This window comes from Meriones unguiculatus, chromosome 20, assembly GCF_030254825.1.
Source record: "Meriones unguiculatus strain TT.TT164.6M chromosome 20, Bangor_MerUng_6.1, whole genome shotgun sequence".
Lineage (NCBI taxonomy): Eukaryota > Metazoa > Chordata > Mammalia > Rodentia > Muridae > Meriones > Meriones unguiculatus.
In genome coordinates, this window is record NC_083367.1 from 58933674 (window position 1) to 58952700 (window position 19027).

General features: G+C 46.1%; 1 protein-coding gene across 6 annotated transcripts in view; it reads left to right on the forward strand.

The window, feature by feature from the left end:
• Positions 1-19027, forward strand: part of Pde10a (phosphodiesterase 10A) — a 413930-nt gene that overhangs the window by 380654 nt on the left and 14249 nt on the right. For all 6 annotated transcript variants that reach the window (XM_060373559.1, XM_060373560.1, XM_060373555.1 and 3 more), the window contains 7 exons: positions 170-262; positions 2579-2765; positions 10600-10742; positions 11657-11740; positions 13391-13541; positions 15217-15372; positions 17533-17705. In XM_060373559.1, coding sequence (XP_060229542.1) covers positions 170-262; positions 2579-2765; positions 10600-10742; positions 11657-11740; positions 13391-13541; positions 15217-15372; positions 17533-17705 — 987 coding nt within the window. The remainder of the gene's footprint in view (positions 1-169; positions 263-2578; positions 2766-10599; positions 10743-11656; positions 11741-13390; positions 13542-15216; positions 15373-17532; positions 17706-19027) is intronic.

Consider the following 19027-nt stretch of genomic DNA (forward strand, 5'->3'; position numbering starts at 1 on the left):
TGCTTCACTTTTACATATTTTATAAGATTATTTAGGACACGTAAGTGTAAGCCTAACGTGTACTCAAAGGTTCAACTCAATACCTGATGTTAACGAAATGCTTCCTAATTATTTTATAACATCACTATGTAATTATTGGCTCCCTCTTTTTTTTTTGTTGTTTCTGCAGATTTTCCATCGAGAAGGGGATTGCTGGCCAAGTGGCAAGGACAGGGGAGGTCCTGAACATTCCTGATGCTTACGCGGACCCACGATTTAACAGGTGAAAAGACCGTTTGGCCCTTGTCATTTCCCTTCGAGGATCCACTCAGCCGAAGCAGTTTTGAAGGGTTCTTAGTTCACTTTGTCTGCCGTCGGTGGTCAGTGAACTCCAACAATCAGAGAACAACAGCCTGATCTGAGGCTACTTCTGGGTCAGCATTCCCTGCTGAGGCCCGACAGAGGCTCAAACAATAGAGCTGTTTGCTTTTCCTGGTGGAATCATGATTTCATCACATGGTGCTCTGTCTCTGCATGTTCTACAGCTGCCTCACAGGGATAAGGAAGTGGGCTTTAGATTATTATGCCTGGTTTTGAATTAAGGCCCTGTCATTTATACCCGATAGAGAGAACTGGTGTCAATGACTTGATTTCTCAGCCTTAATTTCATTCCCTTTTAAACGGGTATGAGAATGCCTAGTGGTAATTGTTTGTTTGGACTATAGATGATCTTTCTAAGAGCTCTGAAACTTTGCCCTCACAATGTAAGAATCAAGTAAGCCACACAATCGAGATATTGTTAGAGTGTATAGTTAAGATGGGGCATTAAAATTTTTTTATTCATTTTGGACCCTGGAGAACTTGAAATCATAGTATATATTTTATCCAGTCCTTTGAAATTAGAAAGTAGATGCTGAGGCTGTGATAGCAATATTTCAGAAACATGACAATAGTTGATATATACTCCTTACGTATGTTAAAAACAGTATAATAGTCTGGAAGCATTTCCTATAATCAGACAATGCAAGACTCCTACAGAAACACAGCTGCATTATAGTCATAGCTTACCAACAAGTCGAGAATACTAATCACCTCTCATTCCACCCCCCCCCCCCCAACAAGCTTGCTTGTCCTTAGACCACTTAAATGTTGAAGTTATTTGTCATCATTTACAAATCTTTATGGATAATTTGTGAGTCAGACTATTCAGAAAACCAAAAACAGATTGAGGGGAACACTGACTGGCAAAGCATGTGATGTCGTCATCTTAATATCTAGACTGTGTGAGACCTCCCCTAAAAGAACAAGAGTATGTGGGCTACCTCACCAAAAAGGATGCACTCATAGCCCCTCTGCACGTGGAGCGTGAACAGGTCATCTTCCAGTGTACACTAGGGTAGGCAGCTGAGACAGTGAGGCTGGCATCAGAGTGGAGAGGGCAAAGATTGTAGCGTGACTGGGGCCCTCACGCTTTGCTGGTGCCAGCAGACAATTAGACAGCCTCTTGGGAAAACAGAACAGCTCTAACCGTGCATGCTCCGTGGTCTGCCCTACTCCTACACACACACTCTGAGGAAAATGAAATTGTTTGTCCAAACAAAGACTCAGATACAAGTCTCAACAGCCTTGCTTGTAACAGCCAGTAATTAGCCATTAACAAATGATGTTGTCCATTAAATGGAGAGTGGATAAATGGAATATTTCTATCGTGGAGACTATGGTCTAGCAAAATAACAAGGGCTGGATGGTTTAAAAATGGCATGGGGTAAAAAAGAAGACACCAGGCACAGAGGGCTCATGCACAGCCCCTTGCTGGTTCAGTGACCTATGCCGGGGAGCTCAGTCTTGTTTTCAAAAACCATCTCCTCAGAGCAAGGGTCAGCAAATCTTTCTGATCTGAAGGGCACGATGAGGAGGAGTTTTGCTGCACTATCCCAGTGTTTGGATGGTATAGACCATCCAGAGATGAATGCAGTGTGTGTGTACTGCATTGGTGATAAGCGTGGTTGGCTGACCCCCACTCTAAATGTTAATGTTCATATTCTCTTTTGAAATGCTTTGGGAGCTGGAGAGATGGCTCAGTGGTTATAAGTTGTGGCTGCTCTTCCAGAGGTCCCCGAGTTCAATTCCCAGCAACCACATGGTGGCTCACGACCATCTATAATGAGATCTGATGCCCTCTTCTGGTGTGCAGGTGTACATGCAGATAGAGTACTCACACACATGAAAATAAATAAGTAAATCTTAAGCCGCTTTAGCGAATAACCAGTCTCATAACTGACCAAGTTCAAAAGGAGATACAGTCTACCAAACTTCCTGCCCTTTCCCCTGAATTGCCCACCTTGTTTTGTCTTGACGATCAGGATGCTGAGAGCCTAGTCAATAGGCCAGGAGCTTCCAGTAGAGACTGCCCTAGCAAACCATCGCAAAACGTCGCGATAGGACATTTTCATTTTTGTGCCATCTTGAAGCCTCAGTGCCACTGGCAACGTATGCACACGTTAGGAAGCGGAGTTGAGCTTTTTGGGAATGTGTCGCTTGTCTCCCCCCTCACTCCCCTTCCACTCCAGTGACGGCGCTGTCCCTTCCATTTGCACAGGGAAGTGGACTTGTACACGGGCTACACCACACGGAACATTCTGTGCATGCCCATCGTGAGCCGCGGCTGTGTGATTGGCGTGGTGCAGATGGTGAACAAGATCAGCGGCAGTGCCTTCTCCAAGACAGACGAGAACAACTTCAAGATGTTTGCCGTCTTCTGCGCCCTGGCCTTGCACTGTGCTAACGTAAGCATGCCTCTGGGCTCGTGCGGAGCCCTGAGCTCAGACTACTTGCTTCTTTACGTTTCTTTTTCCCCTGTGAACTATGAGCCAGGGATTCCCGCTCACACTTGCTTTATGATGTCTGTGAAGAAAACGATCTCCTGAGACTCTGAGCGCACGGCAAGGTGTGCGTTTGTTCAAAGAGAATTGCTCACGTACCGGTGAAGCGTGGAGCGCTAGGCTTGCGTCTCATGACTGCAAGAAAAGGGGAGCATTGTCTGTTTGTCATATGCGATGCAGTAGTGAGTCTTTGCAGGGTGCAAACGGCAGCTCACATCTCCCCACTGGCCAGGAAAGTTCTGCTTGTGAGGAAATTTAGGGTTCAGGTTAATGCATGTGTGCAACTATCATGGATGACACACTCTAGTCCTCTTGGGCCATTTGGTTCTGTTCCTAGGGAGTACTCTTAGGACTCTTCTCAAGCAAAGTTATGCCAGTGGGAGTTACGAGGGAATCAGCTTAGTAACTCAGAGAAAGTGTTTCTGGGAATGGGAGTGAGTCCTCGGAGCTTATCAAATCACCCTGCCAGGCTAACCTCCCCAAGTGGCAGGTCCCATGTGCCTCCACAGCCCAGTACAGTTTGTGCCCTCTGCTCCTTGGGCAGGGCCACCCGGCCTTCACAGGGAATGAGGGAGATACACCAGGACGGCTGCAATTCTCTGGGAAATCCATTTTGACTTTACTGCTGAGACGTCTCTCTTTACTAAAAACTTGTCAATTATGACCTTTTTTTCCTACTCTGAAAGCACGAGAGAAGTCTGAGGCCGTTTCTCTCCTCTCCACTTTGCCCGCCTTGGCTTGGACTGGAGTGGGGACTTTGCTTATGTGAAAGCCACACTCCATGTCAGAAGAAGAGAACTTCTTGATGTGCTTCAAAGTGTCCTTATAATCCAAGTGGAGAGGAGAGCTTGCAAAAATGATGGCAGCAGGACCCTTCCTGTGTGCTTGCTGTATAAGGGAGGGTCAGAGCCTGAGTGTGGGCATCACTCTAGCACTCTCCCAGCACCTTCTAAGCAAGTCAGCCTTGCTGCGTTGGTCACATTTCCAGTAGGAAAAGCATCTTCCTGCATGACTGCCCCATGCAGATAACTGGACAATGCCAGTTCCCTCTACCCTCCCTTGAAAGCTCCACTTCTCTTTGAAGAACACTCATGGGTGTTAAGATCATAGAGATAAAAAAGCTTTGTGAGATATGAAATGGCCTCCGCTTGTTGACTGTCCCTAACTCAAGACACATGTGTTCCCAGGAACTCGGAAGAGTCTTAGTCGTGAACGAAGAGCCTTTAGACCGTAGCTATCTCTAAACCAAGCATTGCGATTTGTAGTCAGGTTCTGTGGTTCTGTTGGATGGTGGCACCTGTACATGAGAAGAGGACACAAGGACCATGGTAACACTCAGAATGCCCTTGTTTTCTTTAGTTTATCTTTAGACACATCTGATGGCGTCTTGCTGATAGAATTAAAGGGCACTTACTCTCAATGGAAAACGACCCCTTAGAAATGCTAGAAGCCATTGAGATTAATAGACTCAATTAGTTCTCACATGCCTTATGATTTTAAAATGCTTTCCAGTGCAAGAGATGGGCGGGGTGGTAAAACACAGGCCTGGAAAGGGGAGGCATTAGGAGCAGGCAGACTCCGTGCCTTTTGGATTGGAAGGTTCTCCACCCCCTGGAGGAGTGGGCAAGGCACCTTTGCACTGTTGGTACACAACATGACAGGCATTGTTCTGCACAGTCACCATACAAACGCTCAGTTGCACAGCAGTCACGTAGGTGATGCCACCATACTAGGAAAAGCTGGACATGTAGAATTGGAATTTGAATAATGTGCCTGGGGCTGCAGAGCAAGTGTGTGGCAGAGCCAGGGCTAGAAGGTAAGCTGTCCCTGAGGTCTCCTAGCCCCAGGTCTTGCATTTGCCATGGCTCTTTACCAAGCCTCCTAGAGGAAGACAGACATCAGGGAGTGATGTGAAGGACTGGAAAGGTGGCTCAGGTTAGCCATCAACCCCTACAACCTGACTTCCATCACTGGATCCCACCTGAGGGATAGGAAGAACTGGCTCCTGCAAGTTGTCCTCAATCCTCCACATGTAAACCATGGCACATACATACCCCTACAAAAATAAATAAATGTAAAAAAGAAGTATCACATACAATGTAGAGTAATTGTTCCTTAGTAATGTTTATTAGAGACAGAATGAATAAGGGGCGTGAAGTGACAGGTATTAATTGGAAGGCAGAATCTGACAGAGTTGGTTTATGAGATGATTGTGGTTGGGAGTCCCATGGACAAAGGGCTCAGAACCAAGGATAATTGGATAATTGCCTGTGGAAGTTCTACCCCCAGGACGGCATAAGTTAGGAACTACAGTTAGCTGTTGTGCTGTCTTGGTCTCCACACTCTCACTGCTTGAAGACATTTTTTGCATCTCTAGCTCCACAAAGTGGCTGCTCCTTCCCCACATCAATTGTTCTATTAGGGACTTAGCCATCTCTGCTGCCGTGGAGTTCTTTGGACTGTTGTAACACAGCTTTCTAATTCTATACAGTTTGTGTTTGGTCTTAAGATTTTTGTAGAGAATCCATGTGATGTTAATAATGACATCATTTAATGCTATGGAAAAAATACCAAAAGCAGGTATTTAACAAATATTTTGATATCATTTGAAATGCAAATTAAATCAATGGGAGAGAGAGTAAATAACTCAACTTACATTAGCCATTAGCGGATGTGGTTTAAATCTCAGACATTCCCCGAAGTTACCCTAACTGTAACTTGGCCTGGTCCAGGCCTAGCAGTGAGTCCTCCGTGGTGTGTTTTCTGGTTTCTGTTGTTGATTTACCACTATAGGAGGCGTTACGCAGGGAGAGGCTCCTGCATGACAGTGTCATACTCTTCCTGATCAGCACTAGAGGAAGACAGCAGTCAGGGGGAGTGGCGTGCCAAGCTGACGTCATCTGAGACCAACACACAGTATTAATAGCTTCTACACCAAGATCTGAGCTGTCACTGCCCAGCGGTGCCTGCCCCTTACAACACCTTATGATTCGTCTCTACCGTGTACTCAGGTCACAGATGAGGACCTGAATAGAGAGAATTAAGGGACCTACCTACATGCCCGCAGTTAGTTATTGGCAAAGAGATCCAACGTGGGGAGATGATTCCAGAGTCCACGTCCTTGAGAATTGCTACACTCTGAAGTGACTATCTATCTTGAACATTAAAGACTGTCTAGGCAGTCAGCAGTCTTTGTCATTTCTATAGTTTTGGAAGCCGTTTGCTCTGCACTTCTTGTTTGTTTAGGTAACATTAATCCTTCTCTGGCCTCTGATGGGATTGAAGACTAAATAGAATAATCTTAAAATTAGGATAAAGTTCTTTAGGATTTAGGAAGATGTTTTAGGTCCAGAAAGATGGTTTTTGATTGGTGGTGCAAGTTTTCTACAAAGTCATTTAGGTGCAGAACTTTGGACTCACCAAGATAAGATAGAGAGTAGAATACTTTCTTCAAGGTTACTAATTATATATGGACTAGACTTGTGAATGTAATTTTTACCAGATAGTATATAGTTTATTGATGTAAGAGAAAGGTGCCTTCTAATTGCCCAGGCTGTTAGGGCCACAGGACTGTCTTGAGGACTTAATATATAAATTGATATTTCTGAACAACCACCAACCAACTGTTACATCTGCCAAGAAGCCAGGTTCCATTTATAAGCTATAAAGAGCATATTTTCACTTTGTGATAGTTGGAGGCCACACGCACATTCCCAGATTGTCTTTACACTGGGATTTTGAGGACCTGTGCCCTTTCCATGTCCTAGTGCCCAAGACCGATGGGTCATTTGCACAGATACCAGTGTCAGACCAACAGCGGCCACTTCTGAAAGTCTCTCCTGCTGATAAAGAGTTCAAGGTTAACTCCCCGTTATCTTATGTGGGTAACTGATGAAGAGCTTCAGAGATATCCTTAGTCTGCATTGAGATCCTAGACTGTATTATTTTCTGATGTTCACACTGAAGGTTATTTACCAAATGAGAAACATATAAAATTTCCAAAACAAATTTATTTTTGCATGAAACTGAATAGTTATGTTGCAATTCATTTCAGAGTAAGCACAATATAAAATTATGAAAAACACATGAATAAAAACTTAAATAAATTACATGCTTTAATATACTTACATTATAACATTATATATATTATAACTTCATGTATAAAAAAAGATGACAAAACACTTCAACTATATTGCAGGTCAGCAGCTTCAAAGACATGGTGACAGAAATAATGGTTTGAAAATTGGATATCATGAGGAAGGAACCAGTATTATTTGTAACTACTGAGTTACAAATATATATATATATATATATATATATATATATATATATATATATGTATATGTGTGTATGTGTGTATACACTCACACAAATATAACATATACACAAATATATATACACATATATACAATCGATACATATGTATTATATATACACAAATATATGACCTTTATGCCCAATGCAAATACACTTAGTTTCATCTTCATTATTGAATCGCACTGGGCTACAGGGCATACTGAACTGCACTGAATACAGAAACTCCCAGTGACAGTTGACCTTCCTTCAAGAACATGTGGGGGTCATCTGTAGAGCTGAAAGCCAGGAGGAGTCCACTGAGGTGTGGGGGAAGTGTCTGCGTGGGTTTTGAGGTGAATGATGTTGATGGGCTACCATGCTGTGCTCTTTGGTCATGGGGGAGCACGAATCAAGCTGATGTGTCACCCAGTCCTGCCCCGCCTGGGGTGTTGAACGTCCTGCGACAGGTGGCCTTCAGCATCTAGGAAGAGGCAGTGGCTATGAGCTATGTTTGTGATCCACTGTTTGCACGCTCCTCCTCAACCCTGTTTGTGAGGCCACCCTCACACGTGTCCCCACTCCTGCGGCCTGTGGGCTTACGGTTTGTGGACAGCGCCTGGAGCATCGGTTGAGTTTTTACATGATTTACACGTTACCTTTACAGGAAGACAGGTTTCAAATCTGCTGCCCTCTCCTGACAAATGAGTCAACGTTTTGACAGTTTGGAAGACAACATTTAGAGGAATAAGCGGCATTTCAGAAGTGTCTGGTGCTAGTCATGAGAAAATGATTGTATCAAAGACAGTTGCGTCATAGACAGAACACTTTGAAATAGACACCTGACTGGTGCACCTTTGTGTGTGTTTGCCCCCTCCCCCCCATGGTTTTTTCTTGTTCTATATGTTTAGTTTTGGCTGTAATGCTGCATGTGCAGGCTCTTTCCTGGCCCTGTCCATTTAATGTTCTGTGAGCCTCGACAACCTATTATCTAGAATTGGGGGTTTTTCTTTTGTGATTTTATTGAAAACATGTTCTGTGCCTTTGGCATGGAGTTCTTCATCTACACCTATGATCCACAGGTGTGATACTTTCATAGTGTCTCTCATGTCCCATCATGTGTCCATTGTTTTCGATTTACCATATTCTGTGGCTGAATGGCCCTAATCCCTTCACCTAGACTCCAGGACTCAGAGTCGGTGCTGAGCACGAGCCGTGTGGCTGGTGAAGCTTCCCCCAAGCTGCAGATTCGCCTCAGTGAATGTTTCATCTCCAGCTTCATCTCATGCTTGTATTCAGTTGTTCTCCTTATTGATTCTAATTTTGCATCCTGAATTGACTAATTATTTCACTCAGCTGTTTGTATTCTCCTAGAACTCATTCAGGGATTTTTTTCCTGCCTCACTTCAGATTTATTTATACATTTATGTGCTCAGAGTTTGGTATGGCTATGTCTTGTCTGCTTTAAGGTCTATTAGGTGACTCTCAGAGATCAGTCATGGAACAGTCAGTGCCGATTCATGGTTGGAATAGCTTGGGTGATCCAAGCCAGGCTAGGTGTCTCCTGTACAGAAAGGTCACAGGTTATTTGATGGTTGAGGCCTGGGGTCAGCAGTCTCTGACCTTGGATGGCCTTGGTTATCCAAGTTCCCTCAGGTCATAGCAGGAGCCTAAGGGTCCGTAAAGACATAAAGTTGTGGGTATGTGGCCTCATAGACAGCTGCTGCTGAGGCCAGTCAGAGCCTGGGGAGAGGTCCTGGAGCCATGTGTCTATGATCTAACATCGGTGCTGGGTTTTTGGTTCACCAGGTCCCAGTGGATGGAGTTTAGTTAGGGTCAGGAATCCGTGAACTCACACAGATGCTTTTCTCAGTGGTAGTCTGGGGATGGGAGGACACTGCATTATGTAAACATACAATACAAAGTGACAGAAGCGCATTCAGGACCGTTTTGGAAATTGTTGATAAGCCAATACTAACCATAAGCCAAAAGTAATTGAATTTTTTTTTTAATATGAAACTGGTCAGCAGTAACTTAAACAGCAGTTTCTATAGGACAACACAATCCAGATATGCTAATGTGATAGTTATATACTGAAGAGTGGCACTTCAAACATTGTCTTTTTCTCCTGTAATTAAACTATCATGTTCCTATGACAGTAGGTGTCCTATCACACACAGAACAAAGTAAATGTACTTTGTGTGTTTGGAACTAAGGCAGTAGTGAAGGTGGGTGTGGTGCTTTACAGAAAACCTCTTTAACAAGTACCCCAGATTCATGATGCATTTGAATTGTAATGGATTTTTGTTGCTGTGTTGGGCGTAACAGCCTGTTGGGTGTGACAGCCACACTTAGCTTTTTGACCTCATATGGACTAGACAACCCAGTTTCCACAGCTGTGGCCTAGCCAAGATTGCTAAGGATGGCGCCAAATAGTTTTAAATGATGATATAGCAGGCATCTTAATTCTTGATACATTCCATCTTTGCTCATATTATTACATAGACAATGAATGTAATCTTGTAGAGAGCAAGCTATCCCGTGTCAATGTTAGAGCAAAGTGTGAGCAATTAAAGAAACTATAAATTACGTACATCAAATTTTCCCTATAGTTTCTTGACAAATTAATATTATATCGTTACCAGTTTACACAGGTAAACATTATTGTATGTTTACATAATGCAGTGTCCTCCCATCCCCAGACTACATAGGTAAACATTGATCTTTTCACTGGGCCCATTGCTTTTTAAATTTTACCCCTCACAGTAGTGTACAATTATTTGTAGAACTGTTTTGCATGTGTACAAGAACGCATGGTCTTCCTAATTCAACAGGGCAGTTCAAGGTGCCTGTTCTTTTCAAGCGGCTTCCTCCCCAGCCTCTCCCTCAAGACGCTGGGCGAGCATTCACCACTTGCTATGCGCTAAGCCTTCAGTTGTCCGTTAGGAAAGTCACGTATTCAAGTGTCCTCTCCATGGGCACAGTATTGCACATCATGCAGATCTGTTACACGTTTGAATTCATTGCTCTAATGCTGGCAAACTCTCAGATTCACTTAAAAATCGGAAAGAAATCAGGGCAAGAAACGAACTCCTACCAAGGAAGCCAGTTTGGTATTGTGTTTGTTTTAACAGATAGAGAAGTGCAGCATAGTGTATTCTCTTTGAAATTATTAAGCTGTCCGTTACTGGCAATACGTACACATTTTATTTTTTAACACTTTTATTACTAAAGTGAGACCTTATAGAAAAGACAGCGATTCTCACCTCGAGGCGATGTGCTGCGGTAAGGAGATATTTGTTAAGGAAGACGTGACTCAGGCGAGCGCTGTCCCTCCCAGGCTGTCCGTGTGCACGGCTCCAGTGCTGTCTGGACCACGAGCGCGGATGTACTGCTGCACCGTCCTAACCAGGCCCCACTCACGCCCGCCCCTCGTGCCTTGCAGATGTACCACAGGATCCGCCATTCGGAGTGCATCTACAGGGTCACCATGGAGAAGCTGTCCTACCACAGCATCTGTACCTCAGAGGAGTGGCAAGGCCTCATGCGCTTCAGCCTGCCGGCGCCCATCTGCCGAGAGATAGAGCTGTGAGCATCCCACGCCGTTTTCCCTGACCTAGAGCCAAAGCGGCCTGTGAAGTCAGAGCCACGGTTACTGTGGGGCCGCTGTGTGTGGTCTCGTGTGTCGCTCCTTCTGGTTGCCTTAAATAACAAAGTCTGCAATTGAAACCCAGTGTGGTGGCCCAAGCCTGTGTGATACCAGTGCTTGGGAGGCTGAGGCAGGAGTGTCAAGAGGTAAAGGCCAGCCAGGGTGTGTGGTGAGCCCGTGTCTTAAAGCAAACAAACACCACCAACAAAAACTGAACTGAATTTGAAATGAGTAATGTTAATGCTAGCATTTATCATTAGTCCATCACATATCCTAAGCGACATTTAATACAGATCTAAATTTCCAAGTACAAGAACTTATTAATAATTTGTTCCATCTCTGTACTACCATTTCCCAGTGCTTGGCTAATATACTTAAGTCTGGAATGGCCGGGCCTGTGATGACTATGTGCCAATGGCAGCCACCCTGTTCCCAAGCTGGCATTTGCCTTATCATTGGAAATGCTCACCTTTGCCACACTAGTTATTCCGGTTGGAGCTCAGTAGTTACACTATTAAGCCAGAACATAGTTATTAGCCTGCTAACTTGAGGTGTCTTACTGAATGAATGAATGGTCCCACTTAGATGCCACACACACTCTTTCTGACCAGGTTCCTCTGGACCATGAGCTGTGTATGCATTAGGGTTAGTTACCCTGACGACGCCTACTGCAGCCTTCTTCACAGATGGCTCTGTAGATTGCTGCAGGAACCCTTCCATCCCGTCAGGTAGTGCAGCGAAGGCAGGCCCGTGGAAGGCCGCCCATGGCCATTGGTCGCGGAGGTAGATAAGAGGATGGGGCACTCTTCATCATCATTGCACCTAACGATCCACTGCTGTCCTCCGATTGCAGGTTCCACTTTGACATTGGTCCTTTCGAGAACATGTGGCCTGGGATCTTTGTCTACATGATCCATCAGTCTTGTGGGACATCCTGGTACGAGAGACCCGTGGCATTCCTTTCAAATATGGGGGTGATCTTCTTTGCCCGCTTTCAGCTAACCAGGTTCTTTGTATAGTTATGGCAAAATTCAAACTGAGCTTGCTGGACAGATATGCAGCTTTTTCCAAATGCTCCAGATGATAGCCTTCCTGGCCCTTTGGCTGTAGCCATACCAGCTACCTGACTAGGTTTTGTACTGGAAACGAGTAACCGAGATATAACCTAAATGGTGGCAGTTCTTATCTGTCACATGACATTTAATGTCACTTAAGCTGTGCAGCAGAGGAGGCAAAATCCACATTTAAAGCAATGCGTTTGTGCAGTGCACGTGCCTGCGACACCCACACAGAGACATCTTGTAGGGAATGTGACAGCAACCACAGGGTGTCACCCTCTCCACCTGCCCTGCATGGTCTTTGTGACTTTAGGTGTGCTAGTTCACATCTTACTTAGACCAGCTGAAACGCGAGGACTGCATTTGCTCGTTTGCGATGCCTGCATCTGCACAGTTTCTCTGGAATGACGCTGTCCATCGTCTGGAGCTTGGGACCATCTCTGCTTTTGTCAGTAGTGAATGCAGGACCAGCAGCTCTTGTTGTTCAATAGACAGTTGAGGGTTTGGCTAGAAGCCTTAAGAGGACTGACCTTTCACTCCAGTTTTACAGCTGTGTGTAGTCTAAGACTATGAAATCTTAGTCTTTTAATGTGCCCTGAATATATTTGGAGAGAGGATAGGGTCTTCATTAAGAAAAACAAAATAGTCCAGTGACAGGGTGCACAACAGTATTGGCCTTCTCCTCCTCCATGTACCGTGTGAAGACTCAAGTGTGGCTGCTTCCGCTTGCGTCATCAGTGCACCTTAATGCCTTGGGGTGGACCTGGGAGCTCGGTCAGACGCAGAGAAGAGCACTGTAATATATGCTCAGCCTTAGTGTGTCTGAGTATGTCTTAGACGTTCTTAGCTGAGAATGGCCTTGGCTGGGGGATGCCACCTGGGGCCTTCTGAGCCCTCTGACACCTAGGAAGTGCTTGTAAACACAGAGCTCAGAGAGGGTAAGCGGGTAGCTGCATGCTGACCGGTAGAGCGGGGCTATCAGAGCTGGTCTCGGCTCCCTTGCTGCTTTCTGTCTAGAGAAGGGGCAAGAGCTGTGGGAGTGACTGAAGAGTTCATGGGAGGCCAGGAGGGGAGCCCACAGGTGTGTGAGGGAGCCCACAGGTGTGTGAGGGAGCCCACAGTGTATGAGGCAATCCACAGATTGTGGGGGAGCCTACAGGTGTGTAAGGGAGCCCACAGGTGTGTGAGGGAGCCCACAGTGTATGAGGCAATCCACAGATTGTGGGGGAGCCTACAGGTGTATGAGGTAATCCACAGATTGTGAGGGAGCCCACAGGTGTGTGAGGGAGCCCACAGTGTATGAGGTAATTCACAGATTGTGGGGGAGCCTACAGGTGTATGAGGCAATCCACAGATTGTGGGGGAGCCCACAGGTGTGTGAGGGAGCCCACAGGTGTGTGAGGTAATCCACAGATTGTGGAGGAGCCTACAGGTGTGTGAGGGAGCGCACAGCGAACACCTCAGCTAGAGGCTCTCCTGAAATGCACACTGCTAGGCTGGCCTTGTCATACACTCTCTTCCCCACGCAGCTTTGACCTTGAAAAATTGTGCCGTTTCATCATGTCCGTGAAGAAGAACTATCGGCGGGTTCCTTACCACAACTGGAAGCACGCTGTCACGGTGGCACACTGCATGTACGCCATACTTCAAAACAACTATGGCCTCTTCACGGACCTCGAGGTGCGTATGCACATGCTCTGTCACAGCCTCAGTGACGCAGTGGCCATGTCAAAGTGCATTCATGACATGGACATGGTACCAGTACCGGACACATGGACACATAGTATACTTTATTGGAAGTGTTGATCTAGAAATCTCAACTGTGCCCAAATACCCACCAGAAAAGTGTGTGTGTGTGTGTGTGTGTGTTCTCCAGGTTCGGTGAGCGACCATGTGTCAAAGGAACAAATCAGAAAGTAACAGAGCAGGGTATCCGGTGTCCTTCCCTGGCCTCCATACAGACATACACAGACATACACAGACATGTGTATATGTACTCACTCCCACACACATATACTACAGGTGTGTGTGTGTGTGTGTGTGTGTGTGTGTGTGTGTGTGTAAAAGAGTCAACGATAGTAACTATAGTCTGGGCTTTTTTGCTGATTTGTTTTCTAAAATAACCTTTAGTTGTAGCAGAATTTAACAATGTTTTACTTAGTACTTCCTCCAAAAGATTCAATGAAATACACTTTTTTTGTTCATATGAATGATTTTCTAGTCTGGTGAAATTTGTATTGTGCCTTGTGCTCTGTTTAGGGAGACTTTCAATGCGTCTTTTCTGTTTAACCCCTTCTGCAACATCACAGCTTTCCACAGCGGCCACCCCTTTCCACCATCTTGCTCTGGGACCTTTCTGTTAATTTTTTTCCCTCAGGCTCCTTAGAGTTGGGAGGAGTCATGATTTTTCAGACTTCTGCCTTCCTCAGTTTACAGAGCTTTGGCGAACTCACGTGTGCCACCTGCAGGATGTCCCACAGCTACTGCAGGTGTCCTTAATGGGGATGACACTTGACCCTTTTTGCCTTGCCTTCTGTGGCCAGTCAGAGGAGCTGCTTGGAAGGCCTGAAAACTCCAGCCTTTGCTCCCACCTTTTACCTTCCCACTACTGTGCGCTCTTGCCCTCCTTCACCTTTCCTCTATCACTGCAAACCCTCTCAGCAGTATCTCACACCCTCCTACTGAATTTCTTGCCCATCATCAGACAATTTTCTAAAACTGCCAGTTAGAGGCAGACACTGCTACCCTGGAGTCCCCTCACTCTGCTCCTTGTCGTTTGGAATATGAGGTCTGCCTGAGGACCCTGCCCTAGGTCTCCAGCCTGCTCCTGGCCTTGCTCAGGTGTGCTCTTCTCCAACATCATCTCGCCTCCTTCCTTCTCGGGAGTCTTGGTTGGTGTCAGGCTCTTGCTGGGCCTGCCTCAGACCACTCTCACTTTAACAGGGTTGCCACTCTTGGGCTTCATAGCATTTTTATTATTCCAACGCAGCATGCTGTTTCCACATGCCCTATGCTTGCATGTTGAGTATATTGGCTGAGAATAGCGCCCTTGTTAGAACTTAGAGAACCCAAGCTGCCAGCTGCGTGCACCGCTGAGCTTGTCAGTAATGCCGTGGTGCGTTTGGTGCCTCCTGCCCCTTCCCCAGAATCAAGGAGGAACATTCATTTGCTTGTCAAGTTCGCATGGAGAAGAACAAAGAACAGTGTTACACAAAACTTTGTCTGTAATTTCAGACTCCTAAGCGTCTGGATACATCAGGGGGCAGAAACGAATGTGGTGCAGATGAGAGCTGAGAGTCTCCAGGTGCCCCCTTACCGTGTTGTAAACATGTCTGCGTTCTGTTTCCTCCCCAAGCGCAAAGGCCTGCTGATCGCATGTCTGTGCCACGACCTGGATCACAGGGGCTTCAGTAACAGCTACCTGCAGAAATTCGACCACCCCCTGGCGGCCCTGTACTCCACCTCCACCATGGAGCAGCACCACTTCTCCCAGACAGTGTCCATCCTGCAGGTGAGCGGCCCGGCAGCCGAGAGTGCTCCTTGACCCTGGCCGGTGGGGGGGTTTCTCCAAGGTGCCGGTGCTCTGAGGGGAGAGAGGAAGGGCTGCACCGCAGACCTTGCAGGCAGTTTACTGTGCTGTCTCATGCGTAGAGCCATGTTTGTGAGTGGTTTGGGGGATGTAGGATCCAAGATGGTTTTCTTTATATCCTGTAGCCCATGTGTGCCATCCGTCTTCAGCAACAGGGTCTCACAGGCTAGTTATGTGGGTGACCAATAAGTGCTGGCAGTCATTTTGGAGACCTCTGTGGCCACCCTGAGCAAAACAACTGGTAGGGAGTTATCCCACACCTGGCAATGTGGTTTTGTCTAATAGTACGTGGCTTCTGGGATCAGCATTGTCCACCCATGAAGAACGCCTCCATTGGAAGTGAGCTCACTACTTACTCGGCTTCCATAAAGCTGAGGTTAACCCCCCTACAAGTCTTCCTGTCCTTCCTTCCCCATCCTCCACACCGCCAGGCTTCCTCACTCTCCTCTCATGCCTCCACTTGTATTTTTAATTGTACTGTGAAATAGTAGTTACCATGTCTCTGACATGGATTCTGTTGCCTGCTTTTCTGTGATTTCCCTCTGTCAAGGCTGCCTTGCCTCCAGACTCAGTGAAAGAGGATGCTCTCAGTCCTGATGCAACTTGATGTGAATGGGGGCGGGGGGAGGAGATAAAGACCAGGAGGAGAGAAGGGGGAGACTATGATGATCGGGATGTTAAATGAATAAATAAAGTAGGGTTCCACATGTCTTTTTCACATGCCTTTCTGTCTTAGGGTTCTGTTGCTGTGAAGAGACTGTGACTGTGGCAACTATGTTTTTTTCAATTTGTCACATTTTTAAATTGATTTTTATATACTTTATTCATTTTACATCCTGATTTTAGCCCCCCTCTACTGTCTCCTCTCAGTCCCTCCCCACACACACTTCCTCTTCCCTTAGACCATAGCAACTCTTACAAAGGAAAACATTTAACTAGGGCTGGCTTACGGGTTCATAGGTTTAGTCCGTTGTCGTCATGGCAGGAAACATGGCGGCATGCAGGTAGACACGGTGCTGGAGGAGCTGAGCGTTCTACATCTTGAGGCAGCAGGAGACACTGAGCCTGGCTTGAGCCTCTGAACCCCCAAATCCCACCTCAAGTGACACATAATCTCCAACTAGGCTATACCTACTCCGATAAGGCATTCCCGATAGTGCCATTCCCTGTGAGCCTACAGGGGCCATTTTCATTCAAACCACCATACTCTCCTTTGGGCTAGCCCTTGACCTTCTCCATACTTCTGTGCTGCTCTAAGCTTAAGCCTTTACAACCCCAGCATCTCCACCTATTCACTTTTTTTAATCTGTAATCTGCTCTCCTACCTTCTATGAATACCTCCTCCTACCAATGGCCCCTTTCTAGTTTCCTGGCTTCCACCCAAGTCTTTTGTGGGTGGCTTCTGCCTTCTGTAGGGCCTCAGTGTCTGCTCACCACCTGTAAACGCAAACTACATCCTGTGCTGTAGCAAGGGTCTCCTGTTTCTCTGGCTCACTGCAGTCATTCCTTCTCTGGTAGCATCATTTCGTGGCACCCCCACATAGCTTGGAGGCGCAGCCTGGGGCCCCTTTAGGTATCTCTGAGCACCTCAGTGTTCATGCCTCTTGGGTCTCTCTCTTGCCTCTTGAGATGTTCTCTTCCAGCCTGGATATTGCTGTTCTCTGTCTGATGTGTCTGCTGAAGGTAGATGGCTGATCACAGATGGCCTAAAGTGGTTGAAGATAGATGGAGATGCCTTTCTAAGCATCAGTTTCAGTGTGATAGGAAACTTACTGCAGTTAACTGGCCTAAGAGGAAAAGGTTAACTGGCAACTTCAGTATTTCATGCCTCCCAGCCCCATCACCATAAACACACACACACACACACACACACATACACACACACACACACACACATAAGATAGTCACCTGTTTTTTGTGGTAGTGAGCAGCATCCTATGGGTAAAATGGTCCACACAAGAAGTAGCTCTATCCTTACAACAAAACAGTCCCTTTGTTTCCTGAGCTTGTCATGACAGTGATGAAGATGCCTTGAACCTAGGCATGGCTGCCGTTGATAGCTTTCCTCTGGTCTCTCTGTAGCTGGAAGGACACAACATCTTTTCCACCCTGAGCTCCAGCGAGTACGAGCAGGTGCTGGAGATCATCCGAAAAGCCATCATCGCCACCGACCTCGCTCTGTACTTTGGGAACAGGAAACAGTTGGAGGAGATGTACCAGACAGGGTCACTGAACCTCCACAACCAGTCACATCGGTAAGAATAATTGGCAAAGGCTAAGAGCCCGGCTCATGGGTTAAGAACTGTAATTTGGTGTGTGTGTGTGCCTCTGCTTACATGGTTTTGGTGCTGGTTCCACGTTTTTCCCCAAGGATTCTATGCTTAGTGGCTTCAGACTTGGGTCCAGTGTGTCGTGAGCCGCTCACCTGGCTCTTACCTGGATGGCGCTCAGGTGACTGCCACAGTGTTCTCTGCCATGATTATCTATATCCAACCAGTGTCTCCTCAGTAAGGTCATCTTTGTCGTCAGGCGCACAGACAGCTGCTTACTGGCTCTATCCAAACCTGATCATAGCATTTCTGTCTAGAGGATACACTCTGCTTTCAGGTTCTTAGGGGAATTTCATTTGGGTGTGCAGATGCAAAGCAAATGGGCAGAACTGAAGCCCAGCCCTTGGGGTAAATGGTGTCCTCGGAGTGACGTGGGTGCCTCAGGTCAGCTGTGTGAGCAGCTGCCGTGCCACACCGGGGCGAGGCCACATTTTACAAGGTGTGAAACTTACACAGAGCATGGAACTGTCTTTCCAAAGGATGATGGAGGAGGCCATCTTACCTTCACACACAGCATGGCCCACCCAGGGCTTGAGTCTGTGTTGACAAAGCTCCCAAGGGACCATTGACGTCTCTAGCTCCTCTCTGAAGTTCACAGGGGTAGTGTGCTCCAATCACCACAGCTCATTGCACGTGTGGTTCTTGTACTTAAGACCTTGTGTGGGAACAGGTGTTTACATTGTTTATGGCACCTACAGGAGGGATTCTGGAACCTCATGAAATATGCTTGGGTTCAGATACCCATGCTCCTGCTTTTTCTTGAAAAAAAAAAATATATATATATATATACATATATAAATAAAACTAATCAGTCACAATAATTAACATTGTTAAAACTTAGACATCAAATTGAAAAGCTCTTTTTCATGTTTAATGCATATGGGGCCTCTGTGTTGGTAGTGCAAATTAGCTGGGATTAATTTGTGTTGTTTAACACTTTTAAAGGTGATGCCTGTTTGTCTTAATAAACTTCAAAGTGACGAAATACTCACAGGAAAGAGTGACATTCGTGCTTTTGCACTCAGATGCCATTGGCTCACACATGCTAGGCACACCCTCTATTAGGAAATGAAACTCTAGCTCCTGATTCTCTGTTGAGAACAGAGAAACTTAGGAAGCTGTTAGTATTTATTTAATGCCACATACACAACAGATATTATATGAAAAAGATTTATTGGATGGAAGTGGAGAGATAGAGAGGAAAAGGAAAGAGGAAGACATGGTGGGGAGGGTAAGGGAGGGGGTTT